Source organism: Myotis brandtii, unplaced genomic scaffold (assembly GCF_000412655.1).
Source record: "Myotis brandtii unplaced genomic scaffold, ASM41265v1 scaffold1501, whole genome shotgun sequence".
Classification (NCBI taxonomy): domain Eukaryota; kingdom Metazoa; phylum Chordata; class Mammalia; order Chiroptera; family Vespertilionidae; genus Myotis; species Myotis brandtii.
In genome coordinates this window covers 53451-74483 of record NW_005355417.1, presented here as the reverse complement: position 1 = coordinate 74483, position 21033 = coordinate 53451, and the positions used below count along the sequence as shown (strand labels likewise).

General features: G+C 42.9%; 1 protein-coding gene across 3 annotated transcripts in view; it reads left to right on the top strand.

Moving 5' to 3' along the window:
* CLIP4 (CAP-GLY domain containing linker protein family, member 4) overlaps positions 1–21033 on the top strand; it is a 53420-nt gene that overhangs the window by 30119 nt on the left and 2268 nt on the right. Inside the window, exons 9-14 of one of the 3 annotated variants that reach the window (XM_014535766.1) lie at positions 1117–1257; positions 5867–5956; positions 6711–6860; positions 9187–9321; positions 12322–12445; positions 17993–18057. In XM_014535766.1, the coding sequence (XP_014391252.1) occupies positions 1117–1257; positions 5867–5956; positions 6711–6860; positions 9187–9321; positions 12322–12445; positions 17993–18057 (705 nt within the window). The other 2 variants (XM_014535768.1, XM_014535769.1) reach the window with 2 other exon arrangements.

Sequence of the window (21033 nt, the reverse complement as noted above, 5' to 3'; positions counted from 1 at the left end):
TTTGTCAAAGAATAGAATAGAAAGTCAAGGAAAATTGGGAAGGTGGGAGACAGAGCAGAACATTGTGGATAAATCAAAGAAGTAAGAAAATCAGGGCATGGCATTGTAGAGTCCATGGGAGGAAAGAGTCAAGATCAGCAGCAAAGTATCACAGTTGACACTTGTTACACTTGTGAGCTAGTACAAAGCACTCACTTTTTGTAGAATCTTGAACATTTCTACAATTTTATTTTAAAACAAGTTGGTTCTAATATATTACATTTTACTCATGATGTCTGGTAGGTTATAAACACTCAATGGAAGTGTATAATATACATATTAGGACTTTATTTTCTTTATAAAAATGTCTTAGCAAGATCATCTTGGTATTTATAGTCCATATCCACTGTGACGTCTATACATGCTTATTGATACTGGATAATTTTTTTGGATAAACTCCGTTTTAAATGAAATTCTGTGCTCCCAGCCATTGCATATAGACACCTCCTCCCTGTGTCTATGCGTTCCTCCTTCCCCAGCACACACTGTATTGTTTATGACTGGCAGGAGCTGAGGGCTAGGCATTTAGGGAAGGTTATATTTTATACTCAGGATTTTTTATTTCCCTGTATGTGTAAGGCACTGTAATTCGGTACCGTGGGGGAATGCAGAGATGAGTAATATTGAATTTTGTCTTCTAAAGCTGTACAAGCTTGAAGAGAGATAAAATGTGGACATAAAAAGCTTTAATGTGGGAAAATATGAGTCTGAAAGGAGGTAGAGATAAAGTGACATAGAAGAGTGGTTTTTATATTATATAGTGCACTATTTGTCAATATCTTAGAAATAATTATAATGGAAAACTGTGACCTTTACTCATTTCTCTTCCCCCTGTAATTTCACTTAACATCTGATTATGTGTCTTGTATGGGATTCTTAAGTTATTGTGTATGTCGTTTGTCTTGACAACTAGGTTGTAAGCTCTTTGCGGCCATGTACTGTGTTTTTTTGTCTGTCCCTACGGGACACCTAGTAGGTGCTAAAAACGAACTTAAAGATTTATATTACTAAGCAGTTGTACTGGCTTTGAAATGCTTTTTTAATTGCTTAACACCAAAATTCCACGTTCTCCCTCAGGCATTTTTGCACCCCTTTCAAAGATAAGTAAAGCAAAAGATGGAAGGAAGAATATAACCCACTCTCCTTCTGCAAAAGCTGTCCCGCTCACCAGGTCCCAGAAAATTGATGTGGCTCATGTAACGTCGAAAGTAAATACTGGTAGGTCCAACCGGAAAGTTAAATATTTCCTTCCGCATGTTAATTTTATTTGTGGAATGCCTCATATGTAGGTTGTTTCACACCCTTTTTGCTACCTAACTACGAATCTGATAAAACCTGCACCTTAGTGTGCTTTTAGAGCTCAGTGCTAGTTTATGATTTTAATTCCTGATGAGTATTTCAGATCTGTTCCTTCCTTTTCTTCCTACGATCTCCATACCCTTACCACCCCCCAGTCAAACCTCAGAGCTAGAGTTTATGCCTCTAAAAATCCTTCACAGCTGCTCTATGTTTATCACCTGTTCAGGAGTTTCAGTGACTTGGTTTTTTATCAGAAAACGTCCGACTCCTGGAACTGGCAGCCAGAGCGCATTCTCTGTTTGATGGAGGCTGCCGGCTGCCGGGGTTGAGGATGGTTTGTTGCATCTCCCTGTCTCCCGCGCAGCGTGCAGCACGTTGCTCTCACTCCTCCCCGCGTGCTTGGTCTCATGCTAGTTCCCCAGGGCAGTCATTTGACTTCTGCCCTTTGAGGCCCCAGCCGTTTTTTACCTCCTTTTTCAGATCCTGTTTCTCCATGAAAACTTCCCCAGTGACCCCAGATCTCTTTGATCTCTTCGTCCCCTAACTTGCCCACACTTTTATCCACACCACCTGACTGTTCTTTGTTCTTCTGGGTTTTGTCCTCTGACTCCTTTACTTGGGCAGGTCTTTTATTCTGTCAGCAAAATTTGAAGCTTTAAATGGACAATGAGAGTATTTTGTCTTTTTGTATCCACTGTAGCACCTAGCACAAAACAAGAGTGCGACGCATGCTTGCTAACTCATTCATACTCATGCAGAAAAGGCTTTCTGCTGTGATCGAAGGATTCTGTCCAGGAACTTGGTTGGCCTTTCCAACCTGTTGCGTGGGGTTATTTGAATATCCCTGTGTAACACCGCACTCCTAATTGCTGTAGTTTAAAAAAAACACTTCTTGGCATCCAGTAGAAGAAAGCCTCCTACCCCAACAGTATCTTCCCTATTTGTGCCCTTATAAATCACACTTCTGTGTAAATTTTAGGAAAAGCTGTTAAGTTTCATTTAAAAGATATTTGTTGACCTTTTAACGGGTATTGCATTTAAACTTCAAATCAGGGGAGAACAGACGTCTTTACAATATTCAGTCTTTTAATGATGAGCTTGGGATGTCTGTTTAGTTAGGTCCCTCAGAAGTATCTTAATCAGATTTTATAACTTTCTCTACAGATGTCTTGTACCTGTTTTGTTAGATCTATTCCTAGGTCTTCATACTTTTTGAAGCTATTGCAAATGGAATTCTTTAAGCTGAAACCCTGAAGTTCCAGCAGACAGGGAACGAAAGCTCAAAGGGAAGCCCCTCACTTCTCGTTTGGGAGACAGAATGTGGAGGAAATCCCTTGCTTCTTCCCTCAGTGCTTCCTTCCCCTGTTGGCTCTTCCCCATCCCACCCTGGGCAGCCCTGTGTGGTGCAACAGGCCCCTGACCCCCAAGGGAGAACCCTTGCCTCTGACCAGAGAATCCGGGGTCCCAAGAACATGCCTGGAATCCCCATTAGTTTTCTTTCTTTTTTCCACAGCTTGGCCCCGAGGCAGAATCTGGCTCAGGAGATTGTAGGACAGAGCAGGGGAACTAAAACCTAGACGTTGTATCCAGAATACCAGGAGGGGCGCCCCCTAGGCGCAGGAAAGTGTCAGGGAGACCATGGATGGGGGGGAGCTCAAGAAAGTGACCTGAAAATGCTGGGTGTGAAGTCTCGGGCTTACTCCCAAGTTGGATGTGCTCGGATCTGCCTGGCCCCACACTGGTGCTGGGCGGCACGACACCTGAGATGGATCGCAAAGAGGCTTTGGCAACTGAACTGACATTGGAACCACAGTCACAGAAGGTGGGGAACTTTCAGCCTGAACCTAATGGTTGGCTCCTGGCCAAAACAAAACAAAACAAAACAGCATCTCCATAGCAGTTAAACAGGACCCAGAGTCCTTTAAATAATATTCACAATCTATAGGCTACAACCCCAAATTGCTCCAAATATGAACGACCAGGAAAATCTCAACATCTCTCAAGGAAAAGGACGATTAAAAGATGCCGGTCCTGAAATGATACAGATAGAGTTTAAAGAACATAATAATAACCAGTGCTCTTAGAATTAAGGGAACACTCCTTAGACAAATGGAAAGTTTCAGTAGAGAAATGAAAATACAAAAAGAACCAATGATGCATGTGTGCACACATGAATGCGCATGCACACACACACACAGATGAATAGGGGTAATCTGAGATTGGTGTATTGTATCAGTGTCAGTATCACGGTTATCTATAATAATAAAAGCGTAGCCCTAACCAGCTTGACTCAGTGGATAGAGCGTTGGCCTGCAGACTGAAGGGTCCCAGGTTCGATTCTGGTCAAGGGCATGTACGTTGGTTGTGGGTACATCCCCAGTAGGGAGTGTACAGGAGCAGCTGATCGATGTTTCTCTCTCATCGATGTTTCTAACTCTATCCCTCTCCCCTCCTCTCTATAAAAAATGAATAAAATATATTAAAGAAAAAAAAGATCCTATATAATAAAAGGCTAATATACAAATCAACTGAATGGCAGAACGACCAGTCGCTATGATGCACACTGACCACCAGGGGGCAGACGCTCAACACAGGAGCTGCCCACTGGTGGTCAGTGCGCTCCTACAGGGGGAGCACTGCTCAGTCAGAAGCTGGGCTCACAGCTGGTGAGTGTAGTGGTGGTGGTGGGAGCCTCTCCTGCCTCCAAAGAGGGTTTCTGGACTGCTAGAGGGCACAGGCCGGGCTGGGGGGACCCCCCCCCCCCGAGTGCATGAATTTTATGCACCGGGCCTCTATTATATTAATAAAAGCATAATATGCTAATTAGACCGGACGTCCTTCCAGAAGACCTTCCAGACGAAGCTGGGGCTGCGAGGGCCGAGCCCCTTGCATGAATTTCGTGCATCAGGCCTCTGGTGTTATTATAATAAGTTTTGTAAAATACTACCTTTGGGGGAACCTAGGCAAAGTGTACAAGATCTCCCTGTATTGTTTCTTACCACTGCATGTGAATCTCCGGTTTACCTCAACAAACAATTCAAATATGAAGAAAGGACCAAACAGATATTTCAGAACTGAAAAATATACTGAAAAATAAATCTACTCTGGGTTGTTTCACAAAGTCTCTTACCCACCTGTCCATTCAGCTCCTGCTGTTGCGGCTCTGGCCTCATTCCTGGCCTGTGTAATAACTCTACCTGGTCTCTGCCCCAGCCTCTCCTCTCGTTTCCTCCTCAACTTTGCTGTCAGGGTCTCGTCACTCACCTGTAACTGTTCATGCCAGCCCTCCTCTCCAGACCCGTCAGGCTCACTCCTTCCCCAAGGTTCCAGTCCGGAGCCAGCACTGTCCCTTCTAAGATTTTACTCTGACCCAATCTATCCGGTTTACCTGTTCCCCAGCCCAAACAACTCTTTATTCCAGCCACACTACTCATCCTTGTCTGACTCTGTCTTTAAGACTTTTTTTGGTTCATCCAGAATGCCTACCCCCCAGTTCTTTCTGACCACACCTCCAGTATTCTCTAGAAGAAATCAGGCTCACCCCTCAAGACCCATCTCAACACGCGATCTGGTGGAGGCATTAATTTATCTTTGTAGCCACGATTATTGTCCCCTCCTCCTCTGCTAGCACTTACATCAAAAGTGTCCTATTTTAGTTATTCCTCTCCATGTCTTTCTACCTCACCAACAAGAAAAGGTCTCCTGTAGGGCTTAGACCATGTCTTGTTCACGTTTGCGATGCTACAGTGCCAAGCACAGCTCTCCACCCAGAGTGCTTCGTGAGTGAGTGGAACGGAAATGGGTGTCGGTGGAATTTAAAACTGGTGCAATGCCCTAGGTTTATTATTTACATAATTTGGGTCTGTAGAATTGAAACAGGAGTCTTAATAGGGTAGAGTGTTATTCATGAGCTTTTTTTTTAGTGAATTTTTTGTGGGAGTTGGGTGTATTGAGAGTGGGGTAGTCATTTTCAAAATACCAGTGACAGAGAGTATAGGATATTTTACTACCTGACTCTCACTTACATGAGTAATTACTCATAAAATTTGTTTTTACCTGAAGTTTGCTATCTAAATAGAGAATCTGCTATAATGAATTTGCATGCACACACCTGTGAAATGATGTAAATCATTTGCAAGTCCTAGCAAGTGTGCAACTGTCCCATCTCAGCTGCATTTGTTTGCTTTACCTGCCTGCCTTGTGCATGCGTATCATGCAATTCAGCAGCTGTGCTGTAAATGCTTTCTGTTATTTAGATTCCTTAATGGAGTGCTAAACAGGTTTAAAATACACTTCAGTGATATTTGGGGAAACGGGTTTTCAGGTGGGCTAGGAATGCGTTCTTTTCTCTTCCCTTTAAATATTGAATTACTGACCCCTCTGTCTGTGGATTTATTATCCAGCCTGTTTTCAGAAGTGGATAAGATTTAGGTAGGAGGGCCTTCTGTACTGAAAAAGAAAGTACATTTTTATGTGTAACGATAAACAAAATTCTTTCTTGCTGAGCGTGTTTCGTGCTGTGTTCTAGGGTTAATGCCATCAAAAAGAGACGGCGCTTCGGAATCAACGCTTTCGCTGCCTGCTGGCGAGGAACTGAAAACCGCGACGGAGAAAGATGGTAACACACTGTATAATTCTGTCCTCACAGTTACATTTCATGATGGCACTTTCAGATAATATAATGACATAACTTCTATGGGGCTAAATTTTAAAGTTTTTCAGGGAAAAATCAGTATAGTAAAAATTTATCCTTGAAAAATCCCCTAAGCAGCTCTTGCTCAAGTATGTATATGTTTTTATATAAAATCCTGTACTGTGATTCTTGTGTACTTACATTAGAGAACTATATTGAGAGCAGAAGGACATTACATAGTGTAAATGGCTTGATGAAAAGATTTAAAGCTGCCTTTAGCTTTCAAATCATCAGGTGAATAGAGCATGAATGGAAAATTCAGAAGTATTCCTGCTTGCCTTCAGGTTAACTCAAAACATTTAAATATTAAACTTTGTTACCTTAAAACATATTAGCAGTGTTGTTTGCATAATAAGATGGGATTCCACTGTCCCATCTAAAGTGAGAGGTGAAGGGAGTGGTGGTTAAGATAGGTAGTCAGCTGAAGTCTACGGATGTGATGATGTTGTCTTGTATAAGATTGTCATCATACAGTGTGTTTCCTTAAAATACAGTTGCTTGAGTTATAAGGTCTTTTCTGTATCAGCTGTCTTGGCATGAAACCAGGCATGTAATTCAGCACCAGGTAATCCACAATTGGGGAAGCTAAGGGGCGAGCTTCAGGAGGGTTTACCTGGAGAAGTGTCTCATTGGCTCACTTCCTGCGCTCGCCCTTTCATATATTCCTTTCCTTTCCCAGTTTCAGTTCACCTGCCTGGCTCCATCAGCAGCTTGTCCTCTGCATCTTCCTTGGAGCACAAGCAGAGCCACCCCAGGAAACTGCACGCCCGGGGCAATGGCAAGCCGACCACGAGCAAAAGCCCGTCTGCGCCATCCAGGGCCAGCGCTGGTATCTATGGCTTTTTCAACCAGGCTTTCTTGGTGGTTTTTATCTTGGTCTGTTTGTAAGTAGATTTGCTCTTTTTAAATGTGTAGAAGGAACCCTTGACTTCAATCAGATTGAACTACTTGCACCCTCCCCTGTGTCCCCCATGGCCCCTGCCTCCCTCCCCTTGTAAGCGTGCTCGACCTCTCAGCCTCTCCCTCTCTGCTCACGCCATCCACCCGTCTGGTTGTCTTCCCTTCCCCATGTGTCTGAGGCCTCCCACCCTTCAAGGTTCATTATAGAACTTTACGATACATCCTCAGATAATTGGAAATGTATGGTTTGCTATCTTCCTTATCTTTTCTCCAACATAAACCAAATAATAACTAACATGTACTATATACTTACTATTTCGGGTACTATTCTAGGCACTTTACGTACCTTATTTTATGTAATTCTCAAAATAAACCTATGGAGTAGGTACCGTTATCATCCTCATTTTATGAATGAGGAAACGGAGGCTTAGGGAGGTAAGTCATGGCCGTGTGTAGGTGGCTCCCCCGGGCTTCACCCTCAGGTCTGTCTGCTGCTTTCTCTGCTGCTGTTTCGTCCATCTGTGTCCCAGGTATCGTCAGCTCTTCCCCACGCCTCAGGGTCCCCAGACCCCTCCTGGCAGCCGGTACCAGCGAGTCTACCGCTGCTGCAGTGTGGGCGACCGCACTGTGCTGTCGGCTCAGACGGGGCCTGTGCCAGTCTCTTCATGTTACTGCTCCCTATAGGACTCGGCATTTTCATGTAATTTGATGCTAGAGCTCTCACCCTCAGAATTTTGTTTCTCACATCATGCATATTGGCTTCTGCACATGCTTTTGTGTCATCTTCACATTTTAAACGCATGCTTTCTCTAGTTTTACCCACTATTTAAAACTCGGTAGGAAGGGTCGGAGGCTCTCCTACAGGTTGGCCATGATAACCTGTTCTGATGTGATTTTAACTAGCTGCGAACCCTGCCAGCATCTATGCAACCTGAACCTGAGGATTTCTGGTCATAGGGTCTGGATTTAATCCAGGTGTGCCACCTGCCTCCTGTGAACACCATGTCTTAGTTAATTTCTGAGTTTTCATAATTCTTATGAAAAACATGTTGTGGACTGTGAAGTGCTATGGGGATACTAGTTATTTGAGGGCCTAGGGCTGTTTAGCACTGCCCTTTATCCAGGCCTCCCTCCTCCTCCTCCCTCGGTTTATTTGTTGCCATAGTTTCTCCCCTTTCACAGGGTGACTTGCCCTCCACCCCGCGCCCTCTGCGGGGTTCTCTAGGCCTCCCCAGATAACAGCTGTTCCGTCTGGTGGTGGGGGTGGGAGAAGCCGCCAGGCCCACCTCTTCTCTGTAATAATGGGACAGCTCTCTAGGCAGTATTCTCCAGGACTGCTGATGTTCAACAGGCCACTTCAGGGTTTAGGTCTGAGTCAAGGTGAGGGGTTTTGTTTCCAATAAGGAAATCAGATGGGGTCATTGGAACCTTATAGCAATTTCACCTTAAATCACATTCCTATGTGTGTCATTTACACTGAGTCTCAGTGAACAACTCTAATTGTAGGATTTTACAATAGGCCAATGACAGCCCATGGCCAAATCCAACCTGCCACCAAATATTTGTAAATAAGGTGTTATTGGAACATGCCACACCCACTCTGTCTATGTCAGCTTTTGTGCTACAACAGCAGAGCTGAGTCGTTGTGACAAAGTCAAAAGCACTTACTCTTCAGCCTCTGTTCTCGGAGAGGGTGCCACCGGGCAGTCTGGACAGAGTTGATCAGGAATTGTGTGTGTTCAGTTCCCACGGCCAGAATTTTCTCAGGCAGCTCTTCACATCTCCTTGAGTAGCTTGACCTCACACGGGAGAAACAGACCTATAGATCGGCGATCTTCAGCCGGTGTGCCACAAGAACTTTTAAAATATGCAATTCCTGACTACTTAGTCAGGGGCACTGACCTCTTTTCCCTTAGTTTATCAAAAAAAAAAAAATGACAACAGCCAACACAACAATGGTGTGAAGGAATCAAAATTACATCTATTTTTTTTTTGGTCAGATCAGCAAAAAATATATGTTTTGGCGTGCCACAGAATTTTAGTAATTAGCTTATGTGTGCCAGGAGATGAAAAGGTTGGAACTCGCTGCTGTAGACGATCTATAATGAAAGGCATCGTATATCGAAATCTCCAGCCAACTGGACTGGTTAGACTACAGAGTGATATTTTGGCTAACATGTTTCCTTATTTTTTCCCTTTGTTTTTTCTCCTTTTTTCCTGCCCTAACCCCTTCCCCCCACCAACCGATGACACAGGTTTGAAATCTTCAGCAACATCTGGAGCAAATAGTACCCGCCCCACGGGGGAGCTCCAGCTGGGGGACAGGGTGCTGGTGGTTGGCCAGCGGATGGGCACCATCAGGTTTTTCGGGACGACGAACTTTGCTCCAGGTAACTTGTGTGCGCAGTCTTTGTTCCGCTTGAATTCTGTAGAGTCCAAAAGGCTTAACACGTCACATGCAATGACAGAGAATTTCTGAGGAACATTGGAAGCTGTGGTGCAGGAAATGCACAACAATGATTAAAATGCAGACTGTTTGTACCCAGGTTGACTGTTATCCATACATTTTCTTGCTAATTGTGTTTGAAGTGGCCGTCACTCTCCAGTCTCGCTCCCACTGATTGCTGAGTGTGCTCAGCGACAGAGCAGACACGTTAGCATTAGGTTCTTGCTGAGGATCATCTTGAAAATGAGTAGATGACGAGTTCACTGCACAGAGCTCTTATCAGAGAAAGGCAAGCAAGGTTCACAGGAAAATGACGAAGCTTTTGCGTGCCTGGGACCTTAGGAACACGTTTGTGTGTTTATGTATTAATTCCCATCTAGACTTCTGTTGGGATTCCAGAAGCAAAGGCTCTTTTCCTTTTGCATTTCCAGTGACTGAAATTTCAGGGGGAAGCCAGCTGAGTGAAACCACGTGCGTGTGTTTAAGTAGCAATGTGCTGCTTTGACACATGGTGGCATCGCTGCATGTAGGGACCAGGTTGCCTAGGACAATGCTTTTTTAGAAAGTCTGTAGCAGCCTGTGAAGGCTCTGAGATTTTACCCCATTTGCAAGCTAACCAGGTAGATTGCCATGGTTGCCTGGGTGCTGGCAGACAATGGGGCTCCTGGGTCAGAGACAGAGGACTTCAGTGCTCACAACAATAGCAGGAGCCAGTGTCACCTCTTCTTTTTTTTTGCAATTGTTCCCTGGGCCCCAGTTTCGAAGGTGAGGTAGAGGGCCAGGTGACACTGCACACCCAGTGGTTTACGCTCTGGGAGAGGAGCTGTGAGCTTAAGGAACCTGCACCTTCACACCAACAGTAAGCGCCTGTCCTTCGCTCCGGGGGAGACTCTGTCTGTCTCCTCCACGCCTGTCCTCTGTACAGACTCCCATGAAAAGCCAGTTAGTGCCTCTGTCCACGGAACATGCAGAAGCATGAGCGCGCCCTGCAGCGTTGTCTCCCCACACATCCTTGTTTCATTAACGTCACTTGTAATTGCCGTCCAACTAATTGATTTGAGAGGGGCCATATGCTTTATAATTCATGTTTCTCTTAGGCCTCCAGGTAGTAATTGAGCATAGTTAGGATGTTCTTAATACAGTTTTCACAAACTTAGTAATCCCAAAGGTAGGTTGATTTTCACAATCACCGTATGTCTTTTGAGTTTCCTTTCTGTGGTTATGTTAGACAAGGCTGGCATGGTTTGATTTGCTGGATGCAGTTCATCATTTAGTTTGACTTTCAATTTTTAAATTCCTAATGTGAAGCATTTAGAAATCTGGGAAGTAATAAGCAAATATAATAAAAGTTAGACACTTCTTTGTTAAAGTCATTCTGCCTTTTAGAAAGTAGTAGCATATATTTCTCGTGGCATCAAAAGTTACGTCATTCAGTTCTGTGGAGCAGTGGTTATATCTCGGTGTTTTATAGATGATAAGATCTGGCCCGGAGAGGGTCTTGTTTAGCCTCCTTAGCATTTGTATCAGTGCCACCTCTGAAAGAATATTGTCTTTTAAATGGGAATATTGTCTTTTAAATCTGTACCTCACCACGACCTGACAATGCGTAGTCACTGTTATTAACACTTGTCATAATGCCTTTTTTGTGTGTGTTACACATTCTCAAGAGTTGTATGGTAAGCATGTAGTAGTTGCATGGTATATTACCGGTAAAAAGGGAAAATGCAAAAAATTATATAGGAAAACATCAACGGCAGAAGGAAGTAAAACTTGGAAAATTCCAACTCTGGCACTCAGAGAAATAACAGCGGCCACAGGTGAGCCTGGCTAGTGACATTCCGAAATGTGATGACCTACTTTCAGGGCATTAGTTACAGCCAAGCAGTAGGTTTGCATACATTGCTCTGTACTTTTGCATAGTTTAATACAAAACAGTTATGCAATTAATCTTTCCAACCCAAACTACGGAAATGAGCTCAAGTATAAGAGGGAAAAATACTAAGAACTTCCAGGTTGTCTTTTTAGACATTATATAATTGTCTCTTTGAACTAGTAATTGGAAGGAAACAATATTTTTGTATTTGGGAATTTATAAGTTGCAATAAATTTCTCAATATCTATATCCTTATTTTTTTATTTGATACTGATTGTAAGGAACCAAATACAATTAGTACTGTATTCTCCTTTTTAATAAAAAAAATGGATTTTTGGTACTTTTAACTGGTCTGAGTCACCCTCAATTTGAGAATCATTAGGAGTATTTGTCCACTTACCTAATATTTACCACCCGACTGTCATTTTAGGCTCTAGAAAAGGAAATCCTATGACTTTCCTCAGAGGAGACCCTTTAAATACTTAAAAGCCTTTTAGAAAATCCTTCCTCTTAGATAACCTGAATCTTTTCATTTAGATTAAAAAGAATATTTCTTTTCACCCTGAGTGGGGAAAAACAGAAAGAAAAAGAAGAGTTACCATGATGTCTAGCCATATTTTCCATTTGATTTGTGTCCTCCTGTAATTATTGAAGAGCTGTTTGTGGTGTTCTAACATTGGGAGTAAAATGAAGAGGTTGCTGGTTCCTTTATCCATCTCAGTACTGACACAGCCCATGTCCCCCAGCCCAGGACAAGCTCTGGTTCATCACAGCTCTCAGACATGTTTTGGTCATACTGCTTGCATTACAGCCAATCTTGCCAAATTCTTGTTTGTGCATTTTAGCTTTCTCTCTTAATGTGCAACTCTGCAGTGAAGCTTGTAAAACCTTTTCCCTGTTCGTTTTCAACTTTTCCAATTTTATCCTTTGACAGCTGAACGATCATGACGATCATTCCTCATTTCGGTCATTTGTGAAGCTGTGGAACCATCTAGACTTTGGGTTTGGGTAACAGCATAGCTGCTTTGGCTACAGTGCAGATGCCGTTAAAGCCGCCCATTCTCATTCCAGGACAGTGGTACGGGATAGAGCTCGAGAAGCCGCACGGCAAGAATGACGGCTCCGTCGGCGGTGTGCAGTATTTTAGTTGTTCTCCAAGATATGGAATATTTGCTCCCCCATCCAGGGTACAAAGGTGAGGAAGAATGGGATTCATGTTTATTCACAAGAACTTCTTGTAATTTGCCATGGTTTATAGTTAGAGCTCCTAATTTTATATTGAAGACGTGCACCGATTATGTTCCTGTCTTCTTTCAGGGGGTTAACCAGCCACTGCCTTCAGAGAGGAGGCTCATGGAAAGCTAAATTTGCTTTGCTGAAGATTTGCAATTTTAAAATCCTCCTTTATTCCTCATTTGCAAACCCTATGAGTACGTGCAGGCTATTAGAAGTGGCGTTTGCAGCGAACACTGGGAGCAGCGAGCTTAATCTGGCATGCAAACAAAAGTGAAAATGCTCTCTGATTGCTCCAGGCGCCCCATTCATCCTCCTGCAAACCTAATGGGACCAAAATGGCTTTTCCTCTGATTTCTTTAGTTTTCACAAAAATAGATAGGCAGTAGCTCTTCGGGGGAAGCGAAGCTTCAAGTATTTATGTGTAATATACCTCCTCAGTGGCTCCTCTTAGCATAGTACACTTTTGTACCAGCTCACTCTGGTTTCAAAAAATCAGGCTGAACAGAAATCAAGTCGTCATGAAATTCCAGGTGCCGTTTTAGAATGACTTAGGTGCTGAAAGAGGTTGGTTTGGTGGGAAGTGGGATGCTAATCTTAAATAGGAAATAACATCTATGGTATAACCACATTCACGAGGTAGGTCTGCAGTTACACCATGGGAGTCTCCTCCAGTTCACATCCAACTAGACTGTGTGACCACCTCCTGGCACGTTTAACAGTTTTTATATCCATTTGCTTTCTCACTCTATTTTTCATACTGAATAATGACTTACAATTTTTGTATTAATTTTCTTCTATGATGTACTTGATATAATTTTCTTATTATTTATGACTAGAGGCCCAGTGCATGAAATTTGTGTACTTGAGGAGGGTACCTCAGCCCAGCCTGTGCCCTCTTGCAGTCTGGGAGCCCTCGGGGGATGCAGTTGGACATCCTTAGCGCTGCCGTGGAGGCAGGAGAGGCTCCTGCCACTGCCGCTGTGCTTGCCAGCTGTGAGCCTGGCTTCTGGCTGAGTGGTGCTCCCCCTGTGGAGTGCACTGACCATCGGGGGCAGCTCCTGCATTGAGCGTCGGCCCCCTGGTGGTCAGTAAGCGTCATAATGACTGGTCGTTTCACCATCGCGCCGAAACTGGCTCTCCGACATCCCCCGAGGGGTCCCAGAATGCAAGAGGGTGCAGCCAAGCCAAGGGACCCCACCGGTGCATGATCAAGGCTGGGGAGAGACATGGGAGGTTGGCCAGCCGGGGAGGGGCCACAGGAGAGCTCCAGAGCGTGTCTGGCCCCTATCGATCCGTAGACCCCAGCAGCAAGTTCACCTACCGGTCAGAGCGTCTGCCTCCTAGTGGTCAGTGCACGTCATAGGAACTAGTCGACCAGCCAACTGTCTTCCCCCCTGGTGGTCAGTGCATGTCATAGCAAGCAGTTGAGCAGCCTTAGCATATCATTAGCCTATTACGCTTTGGTTGAATGGCCAACTGGACGACAAGACACTTAGCATATTAGGCTTTTATTATATAGGATAATATAGCATTTAATATATGCTTTCCAGTTTATAAAGTGTCTTCAATTAAATGTTGCTTTATTTGACCCTAATAAGTATTTGGTCAGCTGAGTTGGGAAATTGCAGGAGCTAATCCATTCATTTACTGAGCATTTAATGAGCAGTGGGCTCTGTGCAGTGCACTTTATTATTAGCATTCCCATATTGCAAGTGAAGAAGCGTAGAAGAGATAAAGTAATTCAGCTGAAGCCTTATAGCTAGTGTAGGGGAGGAGAACTTCCTCCACGCTTAGGATCAGTAGCTGGACTGGGGTGGGGGTCTGTGAATTAAACTGACAGCAGATAGATTAACAGGAGAAAAGATATAAGTTTATTAGATTTTATTTTTATATGCACGGGGCATCACAGAAAGAAATGAATATCCAAAGGAGTGGCGAGGTTGGAGCATTATAGAGCATCTTAATAGCGGAGGAGGCAGGGAAGGCTACTCATGAGAGAGCAAATGATTGTTAGGAAAGGTGAATGGGCACTTAGGAAAATGGACAGGAGGTAGGAGGGTTTGTGACAATGTCTGTCCGGGTGTGTAGTTTGTGCGGATGTCTGTCTGGGTGTGGTGTCGACTCTAGGCTCCTCTCCTGGGCTAAGAGTCGGTCTTCTCTGCTTGGTGAAACTCCTGGGGAGGGGATTTGCAACAACCGAGTTCTGTGTTTGGAGGACCCATTTTTGGCAGCATCCAGAGAAAGTCTGCCCCTGTATGTGTTGATTCTCATGGATCTTCAGCTCAAAATAACTCTCACGTCAGAATGGCCTGTGGGGGGCGTGTTCTGATCTCCTCTGTTAGTGAATGGCGCAGCCCACCCCAGCCCAGTTTGCTATTTTATTGTTGTTTTCGAAGACCTCGCTTTTAGAAAGGTTGCTGGTTTTTTTGGTAGTCATTTTATAATGAAGAAAAAGAGGTCATAGCTAATGATTAGCATTTATGTTTCTGGTTTCAAGGTCTGTGTGCCTGACATTTCGAAAGGCCAAAACTCAAAACGTCAGAATTTGGAGCAAGAAAGGTTTATTGATGGAGAAGTCACCAACTGAGAAGATGGGATTCCTCAAATCCATCCTAAGAAAGTGCAGAGTTCAGGCTTCTTTTATGTCAAGCGAAGGGGAGGGGCGAGAGGTGATTGACAACGGCAGACAGCAGCCGGCTGGGCACCAGCAGGGGTCCCAGGAAGACCTGAAACCTCTTTGTTCCCAGTCCATTGACCCCAGTTGATTTGCATCCTTCCAGGAGGCTTCTGCAAATCTTTGATAAGCAATCATTGTACATATTTCCCCCATCTCCTCAGGAGATGCACCTTCTGGCAAGGGGCTATTTTTATAAAAACTCAAGCCACCAACAGAATTCCTCCAATGATTGGCATGTCTGTGCGCAAGAACACAGCTGAACAGGATGGAGTCGGAGAGGCTGAGCATGTCCGTCTGCTGCACTGATATCAGCCGGCACTGTTTTAGGCGCTCTGCTCATGCCGCAGCAGCAACCCTGCGGGCCAGGCGCTTTAATTACCCCTCTGTCCCAGATGAGGAAAGCGTGCACAGAGAGGCTAAGGGATGTGTGCGCTGTGCACAGCTCCCGGTGGGGGTTTGAGCCCATGTGGTCTAGTAATGGTTAAAAGAGGCCCCGTGGCTCTCTTCAGGGCCTGTATCTTATAGTGATTGGCTTGGGAGTAAAATCCATGCGGAATGTGACAGTCTTCTGGGTTCTCATATTACTTTGGAAAAATCTTCATTAACACATTGCTACAGTCTCCTACAAGTTTTATTTGTCTCCTAGTCAGGAGGACAGGGGTTGTTCATTTCATGTTCGATTACCCAGAGAACATAGGGTGGCTTACTGTAGGCACGGCAAGTATTGATCACGTCGAGCGCAGTGTTTTTTATGCTGTAACAGCCTTTCCTCTCCTTTAGATTATGAAGCTGCTTTCTTTTACATGGTTTCATCCTTTTCTCGCTTTGTTAATGGAACACATGTTTTTTAATTTGTTTTTTTCCCCTTGCCTTCCATTTCGTCGTCTTTAAGGTGATTCATTTAAAAGCAGCTCCCTCTTAAAAGAAACGGGGCGCTCTCTCTCTCTAAATGAACTGCTGTCTCGATCCAGCTGTCTTCCTGTCATCTTCTGATTGTCTCATTCATCCCCATCAAATACTATTAAGTGTCTTTTAGCACTTTGTGCTGTGCTAGGCATTCTGTAAGCAAATAAAACAGACATGGTCCCTGATTTTGAGGAGTTTCTCATTTAAACCAGCTTTGGAGCTCTTTAAAGACACCACTGATCTTCCATAAGGAAGGATTTTTTAATCCTTTTTATTGAATTTATTGTAGCGAAGAAGGAAGAATTTAAAACTAGGGGCTGCGTGAGGACAGTCTTAATAAAATAGTGGCACAGCGTTTCTCCCAGATTGTGGCTGGCCTTCCCTCTCCCTGCCCCGCACCCCCCTTTTCTATTTAAAAAATGTGCCTCTTGTCCAGAATCTTTGCACCTGCTATTGCCTCTGCGTGGAGGCTTTCTACTAACACCCAACTTTCATCTAGTTTATACCTTTTCTTCCATTAACATATAAATCAACCAACATTTCTTTAGAGAAATTCTAAGAAAACTATCTATCTAGCCATCTTTTTGCCCAAGTGGGCATCAGCATAGTATTAATTTTCTTATTCTTAGTTCTCACTAATAAATCCTTATTACAAATTAACTAATCACTTTTAGAATAAAGTTCTCAACTATCCATCACCACTTAATTCAAGTATCTGTCTTTTCATCAAGTCATATTTTTTGTGTTCATGAGTCTGTCATTGATTGCTGTATGATGAATATTATGTAAAAAAGATGCATATAAGTTGCAGGATGAAATTGCAAATATTGCAAGAGTTGCAGGATTTATTGATGGCAGCAGTGTGCTGGAGGAAGTGATTGACAGTGAAGGCTTTGCAGATTTAGGTCAGCAAACAATTGAAAGAAAATAAGACTGTTAGGATTGGCCTTTTAAAAATAATGATTTGAATACCCTATATAATAAAGAGCTAATATGCTAATTAGACCAGATGGCCAAATGACCTTCTGGAATGACCTTCTGGAACGACCTTCTGGAATGACCAGTGGGCGGGGGGCAGGGCTGTGAATTTCGTGCATCAGGCCTCTAGTTAAAAAATAAAGACAAACCTGTCAGGAAAGCGACCTTTATGTTTATGCTTAGAGTCAAATATAAAGTAAAAAAATGTTGAATTGTTTTAGCCATATAATTTTATCAGAAAAATCACACACTTACAGACTCAGCTGATATCTTTCTTAAATTTAAAAATGTGATGCCCTAGCCAGTTTGGCTTAGTGGATAGAGTGTCGGCCCACACAGTGAAGGGACCTGGGTTCAGTTCTGGTCAAGGACATGTACCTCGGTTGTAGTCTTGATCCCTGGCCCTGGTTGGAGTGTGTGTGGGAGATAACCAATCAGTGTGTCTCTCTTACATTGATGTTTCCCTCTCTCTATCTCTCTCCCTTCCACTCTCTCTCTCTAAAAAAAAAATATCAATGGAAAAATATCCTTGGATGAGGATTAACGAGAAAAAAAGAATGTGATATTTTTACAACTATAACATTTGTTAAATTTAACATAAAATAAACTTATTTTCATAGTTTTTAGTTTCATCCTTGAAGATAAATTTACAAAGAAGTAAAGTCAGGTCCCTATCTTAAGTGAATTCACTTTAAGTTGACTTTTTCTATACAAATTATTGTTAGATAACAAAGAAGGGATAAACAGAAGGTATCTTCTGTTTGATTATTGCCTGTCTCTGATGCTAGACTGAAGTTTATCCTGGCTCATAATAGGTGCTCAATAAATGTTTGTTGAATGAGTGAAATAAGAAAACCATTAGTGTGAAACCTCGGTTAAGAGCCAATCTTCAATCTGAAGACCAGCAACTTCTAATAAGGTTTGTATTACTTGTTTTATTTACAGAGTAACAGATTCCCTGGACACACTTTCAGAAATTTCTTCTAATAAACAGAATCATTCTTATCCTGGTAAGATTACAGTTTTATGTTCCTAATAACTATCCCTTTGCTTTTATTTATTGAAGCATTTTATTGTGAAGTATGTATGTATACAAAAAAGTGTAAAAGTGTATTTGTATAGTTTATGTAATCATAATCACGTCTATTACCTGCCCCCAAGCTGAAGAAGACAATTATCTGAATGACAGAATGCCCTGTGTTTCCCCCTAACTCTTTTTTTTAGTTCTCAATAAAATAGAAACTGACTTATTCAGTTTCTGTTTTATTTATCTTTTATTTCTGATTGCTTTTCTGATATTTTTAAAAAAATATTTTTATTGATTTTAGAGAGAGAGGGAGGGAGGGAGGGAGGGAGGGAGAGAAACATCGATGTGAGAGAGAACCATCAATCAGCTGCCTCCCATATGCTTCCCTGATCGAAGATCAAACCCCCAACCTGAGTATGTGCCCTGACCAGGAATCAACCGCAGCCTTTCAGTGCATGGGACTAAGCTCAGCCAACTGAGCCACATCTGCCAGGCCTGATTTTTTTAAAAAATGATTTCAGGGAGAGAGAGGAAGGGAGAGAGAGAAACATAATCATTAGGTTTACTCTTTCCCAAATAATAGAAAAGTTTTAAAACTGAGTTATTCAGCTTCTATTTTATTTCCCCCACAAATTTTCCATTATTATAATAGTTTTTATATGTAATCATTGTTTATTTAATTTGCTCACATATTTACAAATAGCTCTTGTCATTTATCCTCAAAACTTCCACCTGGGATTGTTTTATTTCTACTTCATGTGTATTCTTTAAAAGTCCTTTTAGAAAGAGGTCTGTACCAAGTTTTTGTCTTTTCTAGCGATAGTTTTACTGGGTAAAACGAAAACGCAGTGAACATTTTAGTTTGAAAGATATTTTCTCCCTGCACATTGACAATATAATTCTACAGTTTTCTGTCTTCTGTATTTTTTGAGAAGTCAGCTACAAGCCTGTCCAATCCACACTGTTGTAGGTGATTTATCGTTTCTTTCTGATTGCTTTCCAAGGTCTCTATTTCCTTGGTGTTGTACAGCTTCACTGTGATGTGTGTAGGTGGGGATGTCTTTTGTTTATCCTGTTTGGAATCATGGATATTCCTGGATCTGGGAATTAGTATCTGATCAATTCTGTAAAAATTCTTGTCTATATACTTACAATATTTTCTCCTTCATTCTCTTTACTATCTATTTCTGAAACTCAAACGAGCTATACAGTAGCCTTTCTTACTTTCCCATGCCTCTTCTGGCTTTTTCACAATTTTGTCTCCCTGGACAGCATCTGGTATCTTCAGATCCATCTTTTCATTTCCTGGTTCTTTCTTCTTCTTTTTTTAAAAATGTATTTTTATTGATTTTTTACAGAGAGGAAGAGAGAGGGATAGAGAGTTAGAAACATCAATGAGAGAGAAACATCAATCAGCTGCCTCCTGTACACCCCCTACTGGGGATGTGCCTGCAACCAAGGTACATGCCCTTGACTGGAATCGAACCTGTGACCTTTCAGTCCGAAGGCCACTGCTCTATCCTCTGAGCCAAACCGGTTAGGGGTCCTGGTTCTTTCTTTAGCGATGTTTATTCTGTTGCTTAATCTAACCACAAAGTTTTTAATTATAAAGGTTTCTTTTCTTTTTGGTAAATCTGTTTGTTACTTATTGTCACTTACTCTTTCTCCATATTTTCAAGTTTTTCTTATATGTCTTTAAACATTTTCAATGTTATCTTTTATTTTATGTCAAATGATTCAGTATTTGATGTCTTTGTGAATCTGAGTCGCCATCTGTTTCTGTCGAGCCTAACTTACAGTGCTTTGTGCTGTGGGTTTGTAGTTCATTATTGTGAGGTACTCCTTTCCCTCTAATGGATGGGGACTTGTGAGGCCTAGCTTGATGCCTCCTATTTACTTCTGCCTGTTGTCTCGAGGCACTGCCCAGCCTGGGGCTGTTTCAATCTATAGCCTCTGCAGCTTTTAAAATGTCACACAGACAAAATGAACTGTGCACATGACCCTAAGTTCTGAGGGAGGAAATGTTGCCTGTTTTTGAGCATTCAGGTGACCTTTGTCTTTGTCCAAATGGTGTTCATTTTGTTTCTTGATAACCTTACACTGAGGGGAGCGGGTGGGACCCTCGCTGAACCAGGAGTCTGGAGAGAGTCCCCCTGCTGGCAGCTGGCTGGCCGTCCCTGTGTCCTGGGCAGCAGCGAGGCGGCGGCCGGTTCCCCAGAAGTCAGTGGCACCCGTGGTTCGAGATGGCAGACTGCTTTGGTGCTTGGTTACCTCTCATGGTTTCTCTTTTTAGGTTTTGGCCTCTTTGAAATTGGACCTTTTGTGTCAGCTCAACAGTATTAAATGCATTATAGTTATTTTAAATGATACTTGCTTTAGTCAAGAGATTCATTCATTGGGTCTGCATTAACTGCAGAACTGGAAGTCCCTTCTTTTTAAAAACATCTTTTTAGAAATTTACCTTTTGTGAAATCTTTTTTTTATTTTTTAGATTACACTGTCATTTGGGGATGGCAGCAGTCATCAGCTCTGAAATTTTATTATTTAATAAATTAGGTATATTTAGTGATAGTGTTTTTAAATCTTTTATCCTTTTTTATATGATTTATCAAGATTAATATTTGAGAAAAAAGATTCAGCTTTATCAATATACTAGAGGCCCGGTGCACAAAAATTTGTGCACTCGGGGGGGGGGGAGGGGGATCCCCCAGCCCGGCCTGTGCCCTCTCGCAGTCTGGGACCCCTCGGGAGATAACGATCTGCTGGCTTAGGCCTGCTCCCGGGTGGCAGAGGGCAGGCCCAATCCCTAGGTGCAGCCCCTGGTCAGGCTCAGAGCAGGGCCGATTGGGGAGCTGGGGTGCCGCCCCGTCATGCACAGAGCAGGGCGGATCGGGAGGTTGCGATGCCACCCTCAGTCACGCTTAGGGTAGGGCCGATTGGGGGGTTTGGGCACCGCCCC